Below are 20,887 nucleotides of genomic sequence, written 5' to 3'. Positions count from 1 at the left end.
CCTAGTCCTCCACAACTAGGTAGGTTTGAAAGAAAAAAAATCTCACTTCGGTCTTGATGTGGAGAGACTGGCAATGTTGGATAATTATAAAAATAGTGGGAAATAATGAGGAAGAATCTCTCTAATTTCAATGTTGTAAATTCCAGCTTGGTTTGCTGATGAGCTGTATCAAAGCTATGGAGGTAGCCTCCCGAGAGAAGAGAGGTGCCTACCTGCCTTCAAAAGTCATCATGAATCCTTTCACAGAAAAACACTAACTTTTTTAAAACTAGCCCAAGCATTTGATTATTGCATAAAGCAGGAGGGTAAAAATGCACTGAAAAATAAAAAATTAGTATAATTTCTACAGTCAGCTCTAATATGGAGCCAACAGCTGGCCAGGACATGCAGATAATGCCCGAGGCTGATGACCTGCTGTGAGCTGGGGTGCGCAGGGCCACACACCCACGCATCCAAGTGCTGGAGAACATCTCGGATGGTTCCAGAATGCAGCTCCCAGGACGCCCCGTGACCCCGTGCACAGCAGTCCTTCCCACAGGACCCCTCCTGAGGTCCCAGGGCCGGGGGGGAACTGAAAGCAGAAGCAGCATCCCCAACATTGCCCTTATCTTGCCCCAACTTGGGTGCTGCTGCCGCATTTTCTGCTGTCTCCCAGTGGCAGCTGGCAGTATCCTCCTTCTCCGCAGCCCCCAGGGGATGTCTTCTCCTTCCCCTAGAGCTCTGCTGCAGGGCTGTGGCTGGGCAGGCAAGGACCCGAGCTGACACACCAGGCTGGGTCGAGTCAGGCTCCCTCCAGCATTGGTAGCGTGTGCTAGGAGTACAAGGAAAAGCGAGCTGGCCCTTCATGGGGACATCTGAAGGTCTAACAGAAACTATTAATTCAGGCACAGGCTGTGTTTTGTGAGCAGGCAGCTATGCTGCTTCCAAACGTGTCCCTGGAGGCAGAAGACATACATTTATCCGGTGCTGCTCCCGAGCTAATACCTATGTCAGGGATAATCTGCAATCCGGGTAACCGGTTCATGGTTCACTGAGAGCTGTTCATATGCCACAGTGCTCCACCAGTTTTTTTCACCATTTGCAAACGTGTAAGTGTAAAACACAGTGCAGGAAGGGAAGTCCCAGCTGATGAGTCTGGTTGCTTCTGCTCTGAGCATCACCCTTTCCTAGTCTGCTCGAAATCCAGCTAAAAAGCAGTCAGGTTTTCCTGCTTCCATCCTGCACTCAGGAGGGCTGGTTCAGACTCCCTGGGAGGTAGGAACCAGCTCCTAAACTCCAGACTAACACAGCAGCTAATTTTAACCTGTTTATTCATATGGCTACCTTATCCTTTAGCTTATACAATGCCTGTCCAGTGCTGTATTCTTAAGGAAATCTAGCCAAAGTAATGACTTTTGCCCAAAGAAAAAGTACTATCTTCTATGTTGCATATAAACCCAAATCCAGATTTTAGGGCAAATATAGAACATGCTCTAAAGCAGGATTTCAGGATAGAGCACAGCTTGACAGGCTTTTCTAAGTAAAACTTACGAGCTTTTGCCTGTTAAATAATCAGAGCTTGCCCTCTTCTGGTCACAAGCAGTTGTACACGGGGATTTTTTGTGAACTTCTCTGAACCTGTGGAAATTACTATCTAGAAGACTTTTTGGCAAATTGTATATTTTCAGAGTTAATGTTTTTAAAATGTATTTTATTATGGTGTACTTGTTTTCCAAAGTTTGTTTAAAAGTCTGCTGCAACTGTAATAGCTAAAAGAAATTTAACTTGAACCTCGGCTGTTTCCTTATATCACGCTTGTCTGGGCTGTATCTCGGATAATGCCTTTCACATCCTCCATCTTCAGGAGTTGCCCAGGAGCTGCCTTTTCTGGAACCCATTTGACCAAAGCCAACCTGTTACACTAGGAAGACATTTTCCAGCAGCCATTTACTGCCACCCAAAAGAAAGGGAGCATGGCATCACATTGTAAACGTGAAGAAGGTGGAGGTTTCCCTGCACAAATTATCAATTATGCATTCCTATGGTCTTTGTGGACATTTGAATAGAAAAAGGAACCTCCATTTATTTCCCCAGAGGAAAAGTTAAAGCTCAGATGCTATCAGAGCATCAGTGTAACACTGAAGTTATGAACGGCTGAAGCACGGGCATTTTATTGTACATTGGAGAACTCCCTAACCCATGGGGAGTCCACAGCATACTCTGGTTTCTGCTGCCCACAGAGCTATGGGTTACATTTACATATATACTGTAGGCTGGATTTTAGGGTCCTCTGACTTGTGCCCTAGTTCCAAGTATTGGGGTGGGTGTGGAGAAAGAGTTCAGTGTTTTTCAAGGGAGACAGCTTCAGGGGTGACCATCCTCTCTCCTCTGCTGGGAGATGAAGTCTACTTTTCAAATGTGAGAGTTGTTTCATGGTTCATCTAGCCCCTGATCTGCTGACGGTTTTTGATGCTAGCTTTTGTTGCTCTTCCCTATATTTCTGACGATACTTTTATCATGTCCTCGGTCTTTCTTCTGAGCTGGCTGCTGTGTATTATCTGCTGCTTTCTAGACATGTTTGAAGTTTCAGTAATGCAGATATTCTCATAGTCATGAGAGTTTCTGAGGGTGGTGTTGCAATAGTTGTAATTCTGGCTACTCCTTGTTCCACGCAAAAATACCAGCCCTTTTTGGTCTTACAGCTATCTGTAGTTGTGCCACTCATGTTACAGTGGAGTTAAACCTGAAAATGTCTGGACTCAGTCTTCAGATTTCGGAGGCACCAGCTACCTTAGACAAAGACCTGCTGTGTAAACTGTGCAGCAGACTAAATGGATATCCTTCAGAGGAAATCCTTGCAATCCCTGGTGTATTTAGGGATGATCCGCGTTATTAAGATTGACCACTGCATGGCACTATTGCACCAGCATCACTCCGGCACCGGCCCTGGGGCATGGGAAAGATTATCTCAAATTCTCCCACTACCTTCCTCGCAATATCCCTTCTGCTGTGTGAACGGCTGCCTCCTTCCACCGCTTAAATATGCTCAGAATGGGGCATGTGCTGCAAGATGGAAGTAGGGCCCGCCTCTTCCCGTGCAATCCTCTCTTCTCTCCACCAAAAACCTGACGAGAGGGTTTGATTCGACATGATGGGATCTGGCAACAGTTGGATGAGAAAGAAGGTGTTCATGCTGCCCTAAATGTAGGTTTTAAACCATGTCCCTCTCCATCTGGGAGACGAGTGAGAAGTACTTCTCTTCTTTGTATGGTTTAGGGTGCTGGGAGTAAAGCTCTTTCCTACACCGCTCACAGAGCCCATCCCTCCGAAAGGACTGCTGAAAGGCAGATAGACAACTGTGCGTGCGTGCATAGCACGTTGCTGTACATCAGTGACGTGTTTGGGGATTCTGGAGTGAAGGAACAGACAGACATTGCTATTTGGCTATGGAAGGGTTAGGATTTTGTTCCAGTCATTCAAAAAAACCACCTCCACGTGACAAGAAGCATGGTAACAAAGGGAAAAAAAGGCATTGTTTTCAAGTTCTGGATGAGTGATGAGTTTAAACCCTACATCCGAGCCTCCTGACTTTGGAAATGTTTGACTTCATTTGAGCATAAATTTTGTGGCTTCAGTAGGACCACGTGGCCTGTTTTGAGCCGTTCCTGTTTGATTACTCGGGCAGTCTCCTCGTGGCAGCCTTGGCACAACCGATGGGTTAGCTAACAAAAAACAGAGCCCTACCCACCCTCGGAGGGGTAGCCCTGGGACCTGTGTTGGCCACAGCTCAGAAGCGCCTTTCTTGGTGTGCCGCACAGCTCTGCCCTGCTGCTGAGCCAGCACACACCTCAGCGGGAGGAGGGAGCGTCTGCGTGGTGCAACGCCGGCGCTCCAGGCTCCCTCCTGTCCTTCGGGAGGTTTCAGGCAGCCTATGGAAAATGCTCTGCGTTGCAGCGTCAGCTGCTCAAAGCTCACGGCATGTAGTTGGGCATCTACAGTTAATCAAAGACGGGGCTTAATTTTTTTAATCTAAAAGTCCTTAGCACTCCGCTTGTCATTGAATTAAAAAATAAACTGATATATTTTAAGTAGCCAGAATGGTAATACTTTAAAGATGGATGTTTTGAATATTTTATTACTTTTCAAGGAGATCTTTAATCTGTAACTCCGCTTGAGAGACCAATGGCACCAATACGCTTTTGCTAGCACAAGCAGGGAGGAGCTAGAAAGGCAGTACTAAAGCAAAATACAAGGGAAGAATATAAGGGAACAGGAGTAATATAAAGAAACGGCCATGCTGCAGCTCTGCAGATATTTCTTTTTGCTATTATAGATTAAATACGCAGTGTGGTTGCAAACGGGCTTTCAAAACATAGCTATACCTTAATAAAATGGACTCTAGACCTACAACTGTTAAAAGATCCAAGTGAACGGGAGCAGAGCATGGGCTCTGACATGGGTCTACAGCGCTCACCCTGTCTTGTTCTTCACTCATTTCCCTGGTGCAGTCTTGGTACCTGTGGAGAAGCATTTCCCAGGCAATGCCCATGTGTGTGCTGGGGTGAACACGTGCCAGGGAACCATCCCAACTGGCACTTTGTGTGTGGACAACACCCTCGTTTGTGGAGGAAGAGAGTTTAGCTCCATGGAGGCAAGGCAGGCTGCCCTGCTTGGCCTCAGCATCAGAGCTTTGTCCTTAGCCTGTTCTCCAAGCAAGTGTAGCCAGCAGGACAAACAGGAAAAGGGCTTGAAGCACGATCAGAGCTTGTTAAGTCAATGGACAGGGAAAACTGTAAGTGACTTGCCATTGGGAAATGAAACCAAAATCCAGGAGCCCTCAAACCAAGATCCTGGACCCTAAATTGAAATACAAGCTTGACTGAATGACCTTTTTTACTGGGGTTTAGAGCAATATACAAACTTTGAAGGCTTGGCAACATTGAAGCTCATGACATCCAGATTCAAAGTTTGCTGTTTGGCTTCTCTGCCAGGTCTACTTCTGGTAATTTTGCTAGAAAGACAAGGAATTTAGGCAAGGAAACCCAGCTGCCGTAACAAGTTGGAGTACTCCTCTCATTCTGTGGTACAGAGCTCATTGCACACAGAGCTGAGCTTGCAGCCTTGCGCCTGCATCAGCTTCTGCTGCTTTTTGACTGCAGGCCGCGCCTTCCAGGGACAGAACTTGGCTCTGAAATAAACTAGGCTGCGTGGGTCAGAAACTGACTGTTGCAGCTCTGGAGCTTTTGGCCCATCTCTCCAAAAGAGCAAGTAAATGATGCCACTTTCATAACTTTAAATCAGAAAACTAATCCTAGAGGTAATTTTCGATCACCTGTCCAGCTCTAAACGGGATCAGATCCAATTTTATATCTCAGCTCTGCAACTCAGCAGCTTCCCTAGCGATTTTATGTTTTTCAATAAATCCTGTAAGTGAATCCCTTTTACCCTGAAAATCAGTGTGTTAACAGCCAGAATCTTGCTGCAGCTATTGATGTATGTACCCAGAGCTACATTATTCACTTTTCTTTCCCCAAATTCCTTTTTTTCCACCAACATTGAGTCAGGATTAAGGGGTGCATGTGCATGTGTGTGTAGCTAGCTCTCTTTTTTAATAAACTCAGTGCTAGAGGCCACATTTATAGGCTCAGTTTATACTGTAATCTTTAAAAACAACCAGCCTAAGCACTGGAAAACACATAGCAGGGGTTAGTCCTGTATTAGCAGAGAAATAGGCTTGGTTTATTAATAGGTCTTATTTAAGTCTCATTTCCATGCTTTTAGGACTACATTAGATTTTCACCTCACATGGGCACATGTCGGAGAAGTAATGGAGCGAGAGAAGAGACAAGCCCTTTTTCAGTTCACAGAACCCCAATTCTTTATTAATCACAGCTTGCTCACAATGACATACAGGAAAATAGCACTAATGAAGAGTAGAATATGCAGGCAGCAACCTCCAGGGGGGTAGGGACAACTTCAAAACTGCAGCTATTTTGGGGACGATGTGTTAGGTTTGGTGATACTGTACTTGGCACAAGCACCCTGTCTAGTCATTCCTCCTGCTTCAGCCCTCTTAGTCCTAGATGTCTGTCACTAGGTAGGGTTGGCTAACACTGAAGAGTAAAGGTCATGATGAATGGAAGTCAGCAGTGTCAAAAAAAAAGGTAACAACTGGCTCATGGATTCCAGGTGAAATATTCGGTAGCCTCTTGTACTATTACACATGTAATGTGATAGCATCAGATAAGTATCATAGATCATGGAATCTACAGATAAAGCCACTTGATGCTTTTAGTTGCTCCACCAATAAATTTTCAAGTGGTGAATTAAGCTCACTTTACAATCAGCATTTGTATGGCTGTTTGGCATCATCCAGAATTTGTCATAGCTTGATGGTTACAATGTGCCTCTTAAATTTGCCTCAAGCTGATCCCACTTGCTCTCATTCTGTTGCACAGCTGTCTTTGTTGCCTCTCACCTCAAAAAGCAGAAGCAACAAGTACTGCACGTGGCGATTTAACCCCAACTATATAGCCCACTACAGAGTCCTGTAGCGTAAGTTGCATTTGAAGAAACTACATTTTAAGAGCCTTTTGCCTTGAGCTGAACGTGAAGATACCTGTGATCTAGTCACTGTTTCAACAAAGCTTATTGATGGCAAAGCAGTCTAGGTTATTAGGCAATGACTGGTCTCTAGCACCATAGAACTACTACTGACCTCATGGTGGTTGGAATGAAAGTCGCAGGGAATGGAATTAGACGTGAGGTGCTTCAAATGAACAGACCCAGCAAATTCAACTGAGTGGAAATAGACAACATCAGAAGCCTGTTACAGGACATGTAAGATTATGAAATAACTTGCATAATGCAATACTTGTATTTTTTAACAAAAATGTAAGTATTTACAAAGTAAGATCCAAGTTTTTTAAACATCAAGCAAATCATTCTGCAAAGAGACCGCATTGTTTTTGTTTTTATTTTTGTTTCTTTTTTAAAGTTTTTTATTGAGTTCTTGATTTTTTTTTTTTTAAACCATGTCATACATTTCCCATACTGATATCGCATGATCCATAATAATATAGGCAGGGGAAGTTTACTAATGGTGGGGATGGGTCACATCCACCATTGCTGTTTTCAGCCAGACAGTTCCACCTGGAGCTCCTTGTTTCTACGGACCTCTGCAGCATGCCTCTCCTGGAAAACATCAAGAAGGGAAAAATCAAACCTCTTTCTCATTCCGCCTGCCCAGGGAGGCTCCTGATGACAACCCGTTTAGGTTGTGCATTTCATGCTTATGCAAAATGTGTTTCACAGCACAACTATCTTTAAAGGATGCAACTCAGGAGAGGTGTCATCCACCAGACCAGCCTGAGGCATGTTTGATGCTTACATTCTACTTATGCTCTGGAGCTCAGTCTTTTACCTGATATGGCCTTATAATCCTTCGCACCTCACAGAGTTTCATTTTAAAGGCCCACATAGAGAGGTGCTGCTTGCAGCATAAAATGTGCCATGTGCTACCATTTGCCCTTTGAATTTCTAGATGTTAAACTAAATACAGGGAAGGATGAGTGGGGTTGAATTAATTCCTTGCACACTGTATGCAGAAGTGTTAGTTACTGTGTTATCTGTAGCATTTAGGAACCATACATAAAGCTCCAACAATTTAGTTCCACCAAGACGGGTCAATCTGAACATCTCAAACATCGCCTTAGACCGAACAATGAAGCTAGCTGTCCTCCCCATTCTTTCTCTGGCTGTGATGGAGGAGGGACGCAGTTACCAAAAGTCAATGCTAGGCCTTTCTGTCCACTTTGAGCCAGCTTTTACAAAAGCAGTCATAATTAATTTAGACTTATTTGAGCCACTTCTGTGGAAATGGGCCTGTGGTCAGGAACAACAGCTGTCAAATGAATTTAGGAATGTTCTACTTGGGGTGTTTATGAAACTATTATTTTTGGCAGCTTCCGGGTTTTAGGGTTTGTGGTTTATGCCTCTCTCCTTTCAGCTGTCAAACTATCAGACTTTTACCTCATGTCTGATCACTGAAAAAACCCCCAGACAACCAAATGACAAGCACAAGGTGACTACAGAAGCAAACATCCATCCCTAGCTGACTTCAGTTTAAGGCACTCCCTAGCTATTTCCATGCATTAGAGGGTATTTTATGGTCAAAAATTCACCAAAGTCAACAGTTATCTTTTTATTGTCTGAGTTGGACTATGGATCACAGGCCAAGACAGCTTATTGCATCAACTGACTCTGTAAATCACAGTTTCTTATAATTCTGAATGCTAGATTTTACATGGGACTTGTTCCTTGCTTCTGTTAACCGCAGTATACAGAAGTTATCTTTGATTGTAGGAACTTCTAGACACCAAAACCTCAGGGCGTCCACAGTTTTGTGTAACTTTTGAAGATTTGGACCCAGGAATCTCACTTCTTCTTTTCCTGCATATTCAGGGTTCACTTTTGTGTTGGCAAAACTGTATAGTCATGCAATTCTTAATTACTGCTCTGTACAAACGTTCGCAAATGAGTTATTGTCATCTTTATTCAGAAGCCTTCTTTGGATTTCATGCACATATGCCATCATACTGCTGTGGAAATGGAGCTTAACAGTCTGTTAACATTAACCTAGGACAGAGAGATGCTTCAGCTGTTCTTCCCATTTGCTTTTGGGCTTCAAGGATGGCTAATTGGCTTTTCTTTTTGCTTTCATAAGCTTTGAGATATGTGCCTGCAAACTAATCTAATGCGAAAATGTCAAGTATCTGGGTACAGTTCTTAAGCTCAAGAATTATCCTGTTTGTGTAGTCACTTGTAACATCATCCTTTGGTTTCTGTTGTTTCTTTCCTGCTCTCCGAGACTTTTTTCTCCAACAAAGAAGCAGAGGTGCTTCTGGAAAAGGTCTTGTTGAAAACTACTGAGAGCTATTTTCTTTCTGTTAGTTTATTTACTAACATATTAGAAAGTTCATGATTGAGAGAAAAAAGTGATCACTCATGCAGAACTAATTAATTTTTTCTTAACACTCCTAAATCTTTATTTGCATGTTTCCCTCTCTTTGTGTGGAAGGGTTATTTTGGAGAAGGGCACACTTGGTCCTGCATGGTGGGGGTTGTGATTTACCTGTTTCCTCTGACTGTACCAAAGGTCTCCAAAAGAAAATCTTACCTGTTTCCTCTGACTGTACCAAAGGTTCTTGGTTCTTTTTCCAAAAGAAAATTTACTCTCTTTTAGTTGCAAGACTGATGGAAGAACAGGACCCTTTTGATGTATGGGAAAGATTTTTTTCCCGTATTTTTCATCTTTCTCCTCTGAGAAACCAAGAACTACAGACACAGGATAACCGTTTGATTTATTCAATGACTTTTCTTAGAAGTCGAAATCTAAACACAAGTGACCTTTCATTTGTTCACAGCACTTCTTAAAAGCTAGAAAATCAGCCTTTCTCTGGAGACAGTCCAGTGAAGGGCCATGAAGATTAAGGAGCTGGAACATCTCTCAGCCTCTCCTGTGAGGAAAGGCTGAGAGAGCTGGGACTGTTCAGCCTGGAGAAGAGAAGGCTCAGAGGGGATCCCATCAATGTGTAGAAATACCTGAAGGAGGGTGCAGGGAGGACAGAGCCAGGCTCTTCTCAGTGGTGCCCAGTGACAGGACCAGAGGCAATGGGCACACACTGAAGCACAGGAGGTTCCTTCTGAACATCAGGAAACACTTTTTCAGTGTGAGGGTGACTGAGCACTGGCACAGGTTGCCAAGGGATGTTGTGGAGTCTTCATCCCTGGAGATATTCAAAAGCTGCCTGGACACGGTCCTGGACAGCCTACTCTGGGTGGCCCTGCTTGAGCTGGGGGTTGGACTAGGTGACCTCCAGAGGTCCCTTCCAACCTCAACCATTCTATGATTGTGTGATTATAGATGTTTAGTCTTTTTCAAAAGTGCGTGGTGGTTTAGATAGGCATCAGGGGCTCTGACTTAAAAATTGCTCAAGTGTAGCAACTGAGACAGGAGCTACCCACAATCTCTCTTCAAAATACTGATTAGATTTTCCTTTCTAGTCTAGGGTGAGGAGTGATGGTGTGGTTACCTTTTCTTGGAGACGTTCAATAAGAGCAGCTAAATTAGCTTCACGGTTTTCTTTGATCTGTTCCATTTTCAGTATCAGCTTTTCCTCTGCCATTTTGCTGAAGTTATTGTTCTCCTCCAAAGCCTTTTGAAGCACTTCTCGCTCATGTTCTCTCTTCTCTGCCAGATGTTTCAGCACCTGGGCCTCCTGGGACTGGAAACAGAGAGACATGTGGCTGAAACGAAATACTCATGTGGAGCAAAAAAAAAAACCCATAGGGCAACTCAGTTCACCGAGTTTGGAAACTGCGTAAATTTTGTTGCTTTGTTGTGACATGCACTGTTTGGAAAGATCAGTTCTGTGCGTAAAACAGGTCAGCTTCCATAACAGGGGCTTAAAGGCACTGGCTAAATGTGAGGTATGTGCCTGAGGCAGCAGCAGAGAAGTGTCCGAAGCACTTCTGTTAATAAGAAATGCTGTCATGTGTTACTGCCCTGGCTTGTCTGGGTTACTGCAGTGGTTGCTCAACCTCTGACAGCTGCACTCTTTTAGCTATGAGCATTTTATTTATAGAGATATGGGATTGGGGGCTGAAGGTATGTACAGTGTTAAAAAGGAGGTTGCTGACACAGGAGAGGTGCATTTTTCACCTAGGTTGAACTATCCTTTAATATGCTTGAATAGTTAATAACAGGCTCTGAAGATTATTGTTGTGAAAGACAGAAGAATCAATTCAGACAACGTTTTTTTCCCATGATATTTATGTTTGGCTTCATCTCACTGATTAGGAAGGGAAAAAAGGGTTTTATTCTACAGAAAATAACAAAAGAGCTATTTTTAGTTAAAAATTCAAATTTTGCAAGGAAGGTGAAAACTGCAGATAGGAATTAAATGGATGCAGCCTATGCACAATACTGTGTTATTCTTCTTTGTAAACTCATTGCTCAGAAGCATAAGCTTTGTTATTTATTTTAAATCAAATTACTAACATGAAACCACTAATCCTAGGAGAGAAGCCAAAGAATTTACAGCATTGGGCCCACCCTCCAGGCAAGTCTAGTCGAAAAGGCAATATGTTTCAGAGGGGTTATTTAGAAATGATAAACAACTTTTGGATAAACAGCTTTTGGATAAAATAAATTAGAGGGAGCACGAGAAGCAAACATAAAACAGGGAATGAAATATGGCTCCGGGAAGCTGAGTGTGTATTTTCGTGCAGATCACAATACACTGTTGCCATTGTTATCCATAAAAATGAATTAGTTTAAGGCCTAAATTACGGGGTTTAACCAATAATTACAGTTAGTGATAATGAATCCTATTAAATTCTATTGTGTGGTTTTAAACGGAGTGAAAAAGGCTGCAATTCTTTTACATGAGTGAGGTCCAAGTAGGAGGAGAAAACAAGTATTTTAACGAAGGTAAAGATACACATAAAGCCAAATGCACTGATGAGGCAAATTAAACAGGTTCTAGAAAAGGCTGCAAAAACCAGGCAGAACATCTTGCAGCCAGACACTGGAGTAAAACATATCTGGCTTTGAAAAGCTGTAATGGCTTGCTTGAGATCAGAGGAAAAAGCTACTTTTGTCAATCTTGGACACTTAATGTATTTGCTTTCACCTCTGGCCTGGTTGCAGTTAAGGGTTCATTTCTCAAACTGTAATCCCTGGAGCACTTGCTCATGGGAATGGTCTACTGAAACAGTTGGTACCTTACAAAGGCTCTTCCTTGCCCTTACCTCCATTATAGCATATGCTGAACAGAAAGTAATAGAGCAAGCATTTTTCAGATTTTTGACTCAGAGAAAATAACTGTTGTGCAGGCCAAAAGATGTTGCAAACGGGAGCAAGAAGTCCCCAGACAGGCGCAGCCAAGAGCAGAGGGAGTTTCACTGGTGGAGAACTGAAGGAGGATAAGCCAAAGCGAAAAAGAGCTGGGCAAAGAAGGAATTTTGTAGACTAATTGAAAAATCATAAAAGCCCCGTAAGTTTAGCAAAAACATCAATAATTTTAATAATCATATAGTCAAAATAGGTTATTTTGAAGCAAAATATTTGAGTTCAGATACTTAGCATTTAACATTTCTTTACCTGTAAGCTATTTCAAAATGTAAAAAAGTTATTTTGAAAAAAATAAAAAAAAAACTGAAATAATTTAACATCTTCATCTTGCTTTACCATTTTTGGACCAACTTGAGTAGCTCAGTTTGACCAGTGCTCGTGAAGTTTTTCTGCATTTTCTGTTTAATTTACTGTTCAGTGGCAACCTTTCACCTAATTTTGGAAAAGTTACTGTCATTAAATTTTGGTTGCTGACATGAATTTTGTGAACCCTTTGCTTAAGTGATCTAAAAGTAACTTTGATAATCTAAGAATCTATTTCCCTTCCTCTTGGGAGTTTGAATAGAAAAGAAACTATGATACTAATTGTAATGTCCTTTCCCATGAAATGTTTAAGAAGTGACTTGTTCATTTGAACAGCGAACTTTCATGGTGTTTAAATATGTATATATAATGTGTTATAAAATCAAGCACTTTCAGATTTGGAAAACAGACATTTCCAAGGACATATCCAGGGCCCGTGGAGATACTTCAATAAAAAGTAAGATTTGGACTGTGCCTACAAGCAACATTTTTGAAAAGAACATTGGCTTTTAACAGGAGGTAGCAAAATGCCTTTGAGACTTTGGGGCACTTGCCCATTTTTCAGGATTTGTTTTTTTCCATTCCAACCACTTGCCTTCTGGAACTACTTATTGTCATAAATCCAGGAGAATAGTGAAAAATTAGAGTTCCATATCAAAGTACACACAGTTCTGGAGGCTACGCTGACAGACAACACATTCAAAAGTAGTTTGTCCACTAACACATGATAAGGAAGAAAATCCTTATACTCGAATTCGGTATTTACTGGATGCAAATTGCATTGGCACCAGTAGGTCCTGAATGAAAGCTAAACAGGCCTCAGGAACTGACTGCACAGCCCTAATGTGATTTTCCTTTACAATATGCCTTAAATGGCATTCCTTTTCCTTACTCAAAATGTTCAAGGATCCCAGGACTGGTTCAAAATAAAGAGGGACACCACCACCTCCCCCCCGCCCCCTGCCCAAAACAGCCATAGGGTAGAGTCTCATTTAGACTGATGTCCCTCTTCTGATGCCGTTGTGCCCCAGCTGTAAGTCTTGCCTGTTTCCCCGGTGTTCAGGCCATTTTTAAAATCCCCTTAGGACAATTTTCAGAGGTGGTTGGTATGTTTTTGTACTGGATTGTCAAACAGTTTTCTGTTTCCAACACATTTGGCAGAAGAACTTGGCCACCCTGTCTGTTCAAAGTCGCCTACACATCCAGAAATGGCTAAATGAATGACCCCAGATACCTAGTGGGGCTGGGATTAATAGACTCCCTTTGTTGTTTGTGTTGGCTTTTAACTGCTGCGTTTGGACTCCCGTGGTCTTGATACAGGATTCCAACATCCAAATATCGAAGTCATTTATGCGGAGATAAAATTAAAGGATTACTTTTAAGCAAGAAATGGGCTCAGACAACTGCTTTTAAACTGGGAATTTCAGCTTGAATGCATTCACCCGACCATCGTAGTTACTAGGATGTATGAGGCACACTACCAGTCATGAGAGCTCCACTTTCATAACACATTCATTCACTGGCTGGATTTTTTAAGAATTAAAATGTTCAGCAGAAGCTGCATTAACCTTGGTATTCTTCAATGTATTGTGTATTTAAGAGATACTACTACTGGAGCAGAACGTGAAGACAGGATTAAAGGCTCCTACTGCAATGTAAATGCCAAGGTGAAGCCTAGGTATTAGTCAGAAAGAAATGGTGAGTTGAAGTAATGATATTTTCAGAGGAAGTAATTGAGGTTGGGACTTTTTTCATGTAAAAGCAAGGGAATGGACTCAAGTTAGACCTCACTCATGATACTTGCTTCCACAAATCTCTGTATGGTTACATCCTATTCATCACTGGGAATGATGTGAATCATTTATATTTCATTAGCACTTGTTCTGGCTGTTGTGAGGACTCGCTGTCCCAGGCAGTGTGCAAATACACAGGGAGAGGCAGTTCCTCTCCCAAAGTGATGACTATGATTCTATGATTCTATGACAGTCTAGAGAGACACGAAGAAGAGGAGTATGATCCTGCTCCATGGGGTAACAGAGCAGAGGAGTGAAATGGCTATATGGCAGGAGAGCCAGAGACATCTGAACTGTAACCATAGGTGAAGTCCTGCTTCTACTGAAACCAGATGGTGCACAATTTTGCTTGAATTTAGATGAGAATCTTTTTTCTTGTCTGGTCTGCCAAAGGACCTTTGGGTCAGGGCTACTAAGAATATAAAGTAGAGTAAAAAAAACTAAAGAGCCCATCCACAATGTGATTCAAGAAAACTCACTGTCTCTTCCTCAGCTGGCACAAAATTGCTGCTCTCAGGGTGGTGTCCCATGAGGGTGAACAAGGCATCACCTGAGCTCTGATCAAGCAGTATCACCTGAGCTCTCTACCTGATGTTCCCCTACCTGCTCATGAGGTATTTCTTGATCTGCTGCAGTCTGAAAGTTAATGAAGATCAATGTCAGTTTGTCTTATGATTGTTCATTAGCAGCAAAGCCCATGGTAAACTGCAGGGAGAAGCTTTGCCAGCACTGGGATACATCTGTCTCTGCTCATGACCCCACATGCTATGAGACAGACCCTGGTGCCTGCCCACAGCAGGGGGGGTTGGACTAGATGACCTCTAAAGGTCCCTTCCAACCCAAACTATTCTATGATTCTAACAGCAAACCCTCTCCTAGCTGGTAGCAAACATCTTCCTGTGGGCACATATCCCATAGGCTTACACTTTTTGGATGAGGAGCTGCAGAGTGGCTTGCGATTTTGTCTATCTTCTGTAAAAATTAGGGGTGAAGCACCACGTATGGAAACGCTATGGTGTAAATCAAGATGGGGCAGAAACACCCGGTTGTGGTGCTGATTCCACACGTATTGCTGGGACCTTTACATGGAAAAGCATTTCGTGCTGTATCCCCTCTCCGCACAAGCACAGGCGAGGGCCAGCAGTAACAGAAAGGGGTATCAGTAGATGGGCAAGACGGGAGGCAAACGCCTCAGGCAGTGCCTGTCCTCCCTCCCAGCCTGCTCGCTTACAAATTACAGGAAACCAAGGAGGGGAACAGGAATGAGTTGGAAGAACAAAGAAAGCTCCGCCTTGGCCAGGGAAGGTGCTGATCCCTTCTCTGCCTCTCCTCTTGCCTGGAGCAGCAGTTTTGTAGGTCCCGCACAATTTCTAGGAGGGGCATTTGTCCCCCAGCTCCGCCGTCTTCCCCGCCTTGGTGAAGCCTCTTCCCCCAACAGCCTGCTGTACTGTGCCATAAAGCACGGGTGGCTTTTTCAATGCCAAAGGAGAGATGGATCAAGAGTATTAGGAAGTGCCTCTGGGCAGGCTGTGGGGCTGGCTCAAAGGGGCAGCGAGGCGGGTGCTGAAGCCCGATGCAGAGTGCGGCCACGATGCTGGCAGAGGTGCCCCGGGCTGCCTGCCTGCTGCAGGGAGCACAGCAAGCCTTGCCCAGGCTAGGCTGCACGGGGGGCTTATCTTGCAGCATTTCATAGTAATGGTATTAAAACCTCATGTAGCTATAAGTCTATACCCAACAGCATGAAAGTTAAAAATTATGACTGTTCTCCTGCATTCTTTGTGGCGCTAAGCACTAGGGATGAGCCTGATTCAATTTCATCCCAATACAAAGCCATTAAGAGGATTTAATTACACACAATTTCTCTCCCATAATCCAAAGTCTAGTAGAAATGTGTGTCCCTTTAGTGTTTCATTTTTATGCTAGTAAGTTGAACATGGGCAATAAAGATATATAATTCAACATATGGCTCTTGAAGTCTGTACATCAAGTGTAATAATTGCTGAACATTCAAGGCCAATGGATAAAAATTGATAAATGTTAAAGGTTCTCTAAGAAATAAACTTCTGCTGCTTACAATGTCACTGTGCTCTAATTTCTTGAGTGGGAAGGATGAAAAGATCTTTTTGATTATCCACCGAGGTGGGAAAATATAGCACACATATGCCAAAAAAATAATGGGATAATAATGCCATGCTGTAAAGAGGATTCTATAAATGGAAAGGACAAATCTGTAACTAGCCCAAATGGGTCTTGCTGTGGTGCAAAAGGGAAAAATGCCTCAGGTGAAACGCTCGGTTTGGTCTGAGAGTACGAGGTCACAGTGACTGTCAAGTGAGGTAGAGAAAAAGGGGGAGAAAAGGAAAGAGCCCTGCAAAAGCTTATAAGGGAACAAACGAGAATGATAAACAGGAGACTGCTGAAGTGCACGTATTGCTGTAGACGTTCTCATGAGTTTGAAAATTTATTAATGAACACTGCCTAATTAACAGAGCAGAACCTAATTCCTGAACAGTGTGAAATCAATCAGTATTTTTTCTGAAAAGGCAATTCTCATCCATTAGTTATACTTGATTTTAATTGGAACTGTGCTGGAAGGACATGACCTAGAACGGTCATGCCTGACAGCTGTTGTACATAGATTGAAAAGTATGATAACAAACACCATGCTGGATGTCAGAAAGTCTGCCTGGTTTGTCTAGCAGCAGAAAGTGGAAGATGCTTAGGGAAAGTGTAGATGAAGTTGGGCAAATCTGCCTGGTCCTTTCCTTGATATCTATATCTAGATCTAATCTATACCTATATCTACATCTATATATCTCCCTAGCTTTCAGCAGTCACCAAGTTACATATTTTCTGAGCCAGCGGCTGCATTCATATAATCATTTCCTACAAAGTTGTGCTCTATAAATTTTGCTATTATCTTTTTGAAATAAATAATATCTTAATAATCTCTAAATAGTCTGTGATAACAAATACAGCTTGATTAAACAATACATGAAAAGGTGATTCCCTCTTTCTGTTTTGCAGTTGCTGTCTGATGATTTCATTGAGTGTTTTTTCCCCTTCGGATTGCGTGAAACAGAATATAATCGTTCCTATTCATCTTCTCATTACCATTCATGACTTTGTAGACTTCTATCTTATCTTCCATCTGTTGTCTCTTTCCAAGCTGAAAAGTGGACTATTTAATTTATCTTCTTATGGAAGATGTTCTGTTTCTCTGATTGCTTTTTTATCCTTCTCTGCAATATACTCTTTTTCAGGCCAAAAATGAAAGCAATAGTTGAGATGTGGGAGCACCAGCAACTTTAACAGTGAGGTAACGAAGTTTTCTGCTCTGTTCTTTGTTCCTTTCCCAGCAATTTCTGCTGCGATGCTAATGCGGATTACCTTGTCTATTAAAATAACTCAGTTATATGTTCATTCAAAGTGAATATAGTACCAAGGGAAGAAATGGCAGGTGTCTGTATTGCTATCACTGATTACCAGTTTATTGCATAATGAGTTTTTCTTTAGGAAGAAATGAACAGTAATGAAATCAATGAAATGAAATCTCTGGGACATTCAATTTATATTTCCCACTAAGTATACGCATAATATCAGGCTTCTTAATTGCTGGCATTTCATTCTGTGTCCATATCTTTACTTGAGTATTTGTACTCGGTACAGAGGCAGTTCACAAATCGAGTCTTCGGGCCATATCATCATTTGAGTGTGTGAAGGCTCACACTTCTGGGCAGGTGCTAGTGCAAATGCATACTCCTTTCACATGCAGTCATGTCCTTTTACTGAAACGAATACTCTGGCAGAAATATTTGAAAGAAGCAATAGTGCTAATGTGTGCGCGTTAGAAGCACAGAGTCTTGTCTTAGAAAGGCAGCAGAAATGGCGAATGTGGCAACACTTCAGTGTCCACCTAAATGAATTGTTCAAATTAGTGAAGTCCAGAATAGTCAGGTTTCACTGCAAATCAAAACTGAGGGACAGGTTTTAAGGACCTGTCAGCAATCCAGATCTACTGACTTCAATGGACTCACATCTCACCACACACCAGTGTCATCACTCCATTGGGTCTCTTGGAAGTGACCCTGATCTGGTCCGACAGGAGTGAAAGGAGAATGGAGCTGCTTCTATTGGAGCTGCTCCCTGTGCTATCATCTGGCTTATCTGCTGTCCCTGGGCTTCTGAATACATTTTTGTCCATATCTGGAAACAGTTATGTAAACGTCAATTTTAGAAACAAATCACATTGTTTAAGAGATAAATGAACGGCTTAGAGACATCTAAGCTTGTTTCATTTTCAGATACACTCTACCAGGGACTCCAGGTGCAGGTGGAAGGGGTTTCTAAGGTCAGTTTAACTGGTTCAGGCAGATTTGCAACAAAATAACATTGATCGCCTGGTTGAAGGACACAGAAAGTCCTTCTATGGCTCCTGAGGCTTCTCTGGCTTCTGTGGCTCTCCTTTTGTGCCACAGCAAAAGGAAACATGAATTAACCAGGACAATATATTACCACATCTTGAGTTTTTCTGTGGCCATTGCAGCCAGTCATGACTTTTCTGAAATGGTGCAACACAGCATACACACTGGGCCTATAGAGAACACTGCTAATTTTCAGACTGGCAGTTCAGGCTGGCAATGGTGAGTGTCTCATTGGCTTTGCCTGTCATGCTTCAACTTAGCTGATCTGGAATTTGGCCTTTTATGTTCTGGGGGAAAAAAAAAACTAGCTCTGACTTAGAGCAAATAAAGACCTCTTCAACACATCAGTCACGATGAAAGCCAAATGAACAGTTAATGTGGACTTCCTGCTGCACGCACCCTGCATTTGTGCTAACCTTTGTGAAGAAGGTGTAACAACCCTTCCAAACTCTATGCGACAAACTTACTGATTATGAAACAGGGTTTTACCACTATGGGTAAGGTCGTAAAGAAGGGAGGACTTAGTCTGTAGATAACCCTACGAGGCCAACTTCCACCACTATTGAGACTGTCTGCCAGAAATGCCTCTCCTCAGCAGCTGTGCTATGCTAGCGTCTTCATCCAAGTGTGTGGTGAATGATCCAGAACGCTCTTTATTCAGGGCTGACATGCCTCTGTATTGCATAAATAAGACATTTTAGCTGCCTCAGGCAGGCCTTGTGAGTAATTTCCATGGGCACTACAAGGAGTCAAGATCTGCTAGCCCAGAGAGTAGCTGTTTGAATTGCACATCCATCTTTTAAACTTAGACACCAGAAGAATTGCACTGGTTTTCAGCAACTGTTATAGATGCTCTGAATGAATCACTTACACTTACACAGTAAGCATGCATATTTGAACCCACTTGGGCCTCCTGTCCAAAGCTATCTGTGTTTTGTGACGCATACTTCCCAAGCATCAAAGCCAGTGAGGTTTGTCTGCAAGCTGCTGAAAAGAAAATAAACTCATTTGTTTCTTTAAACATGTTAGTAATTTTTGTCCATGCAGGCCACTGTGAGTCAGTGATGGCAATGGAAAACATACCAACGGACAGGACACTTGGCTGTTATTCTGTACACTAAGCCAGGTCTAATTACTAGCATTTTTTTAAGGAAAGATACCTTTCTCCTCTCCTCTGCAGCCTCCAGCTTTTTCTGGATCTCCTCAAGAGAGAGTTCTTTCTTCTTTGGAGAAGCTAAAGTTCGTGGTGCTTCTGAGACCGGAGATGGCGGCTTTAGGATCAGTTCAAAGGCCTGGCCCGAGGCACGTTTGTTGATTTGTTTCACTTCCATGTCTGTGCAATAAAGTGAGAAATGGTAAGCCCTTCAATACCTCAGCAGTACTGAGGAGAGAAGCAGCAGAGACGTTACTGTAGGATCAGAAGTACAGACAAAAGATTTAGCATCTTTGCCTTGGGCATTTTAAATGCAATGGCAGATTATGGGCTGAAAACTGTTCTCAGGAGAAGTACATTCCATTTTATCTGTAATAGCTTAATTATACCTTAATCTCATAAAGATAAAAATGTACAGCAGTTTTGGAAGCTTATTGGGGTTCTGTGTCATTTCACACCCCCTGCGAGCAGTGCCCAAGCTGATTAATTTTTTAAGCATGCTTTCATCTTTTCTTGGTTTCCTTGGGAATTATGTCAGCTGTGAAGAGCTGTAATTTTCAAATGGGTAGTAGGAAAAGTACAGCTCAGTATGAGAGGGCTAGCTTTAAGAGTTTAGTTAGCTGCTATTAAGAACAATATCCAGCATCACGGGTAATGCACAATCAATAGAATGTAACAGCCAAAACCAGCAAATGAATTGTTAAATCAGCAAAACATCCACTGACTAACATTATGGACTGGGACGGTGAACTGAGTCATTTCCCAGCAGTAGCACATTATCTGACCTGCAGGATGATTTCCAGTGGAAGTCACTCACCATCATATTTATAGATGTTCATGTTGCGAGGTTCAGGGTAAAAACAGGAGCAGATCAGAGAGAGCATGGACAGCTCCTTCATCTTTTCCTTGTAAGCTGAAACGAGAGACCTTGTTAGCATGCTTCACTCCCCCAGCTCCTTCTTAGTGAATCTCTGACTGAGATGACTGGCTGGGGACCAGCAAATCTGCTCCATCACCCACCTGGCAGATTTCTCTAGAATATTTACTTTCAACTATTTCTTCTGAACGTTGAGCCTTTATCGAATCACACATGAGATGCTCAGTACTGCAGAGACTGCTTCTGATCTCCTACATGACCTCAGCCTTGGGTGTAATGCAGACAGTCCTCTCTGGTCTATAGAAAGTTAATCTGGCTACCAGGAACTCTATTTAGCATTGGAAGAGTGCCATGACTCCACTCTCTCCTGGCAGGTGGAGGGACATGAAGCTTTTACAAACTCTCTGATGTATCCAAATGCAATTGAGAACAGCTCTGAAA

The 20,887-nt window shown here is 42.6% G+C and overlaps 1 protein-coding gene across 3 annotated transcripts; it reads right to left on the bottom strand.

Moving 5' to 3' along the window:
- Positions 1–5,831: 5,831 nt before the first annotated feature.
- On the bottom strand, positions 5,832–20,492 carry STMN2 (stathmin 2). Of its 3 annotated transcripts, none has more exons than XM_009579820.1 (4): positions 20,387–20,492; positions 19,577–19,749; positions 10,074–10,265; positions 5,832–7,173 (listed from the first exon to the last, which is right to left on the bottom strand). In XM_009579820.1, the coding sequence occupies exons 1-4, from the start codon at positions 20,466–20,468 to the stop codon at positions 7,114–7,116; spliced, it is 507 nt and encodes a 168-aa protein (XP_009578115.1). In that variant the 5' UTR covers positions 20,469–20,492; the 3' UTR covers positions 5,832–7,113. The 3 variants fall into 3 exon arrangements, with proteins under 3 accessions (XP_009578115.1, XP_009578114.1, XP_009578113.1); XM_009579819.1 differs by having other exon boundaries at positions 5,832–7,168; positions 20,387–20,476; XM_009579818.1 differs by having other exon boundaries at positions 19,577–19,778; positions 20,383–20,468.
- Between the last annotated feature and the right edge of the window lie 395 nt (positions 20,493–20,887).

This window comes from Fulmarus glacialis, unplaced genomic scaffold (assembly GCF_000690835.1).
Source record: "Fulmarus glacialis isolate BGI_N327 unplaced genomic scaffold, ASM69083v1 scaffold22306, whole genome shotgun sequence".
Lineage (NCBI taxonomy): Eukaryota > Metazoa > Chordata > Aves > Procellariiformes > Procellariidae > Fulmarus > Fulmarus glacialis.
This window is presented reverse-complemented; position numbering and strand designations above follow the sequence as displayed.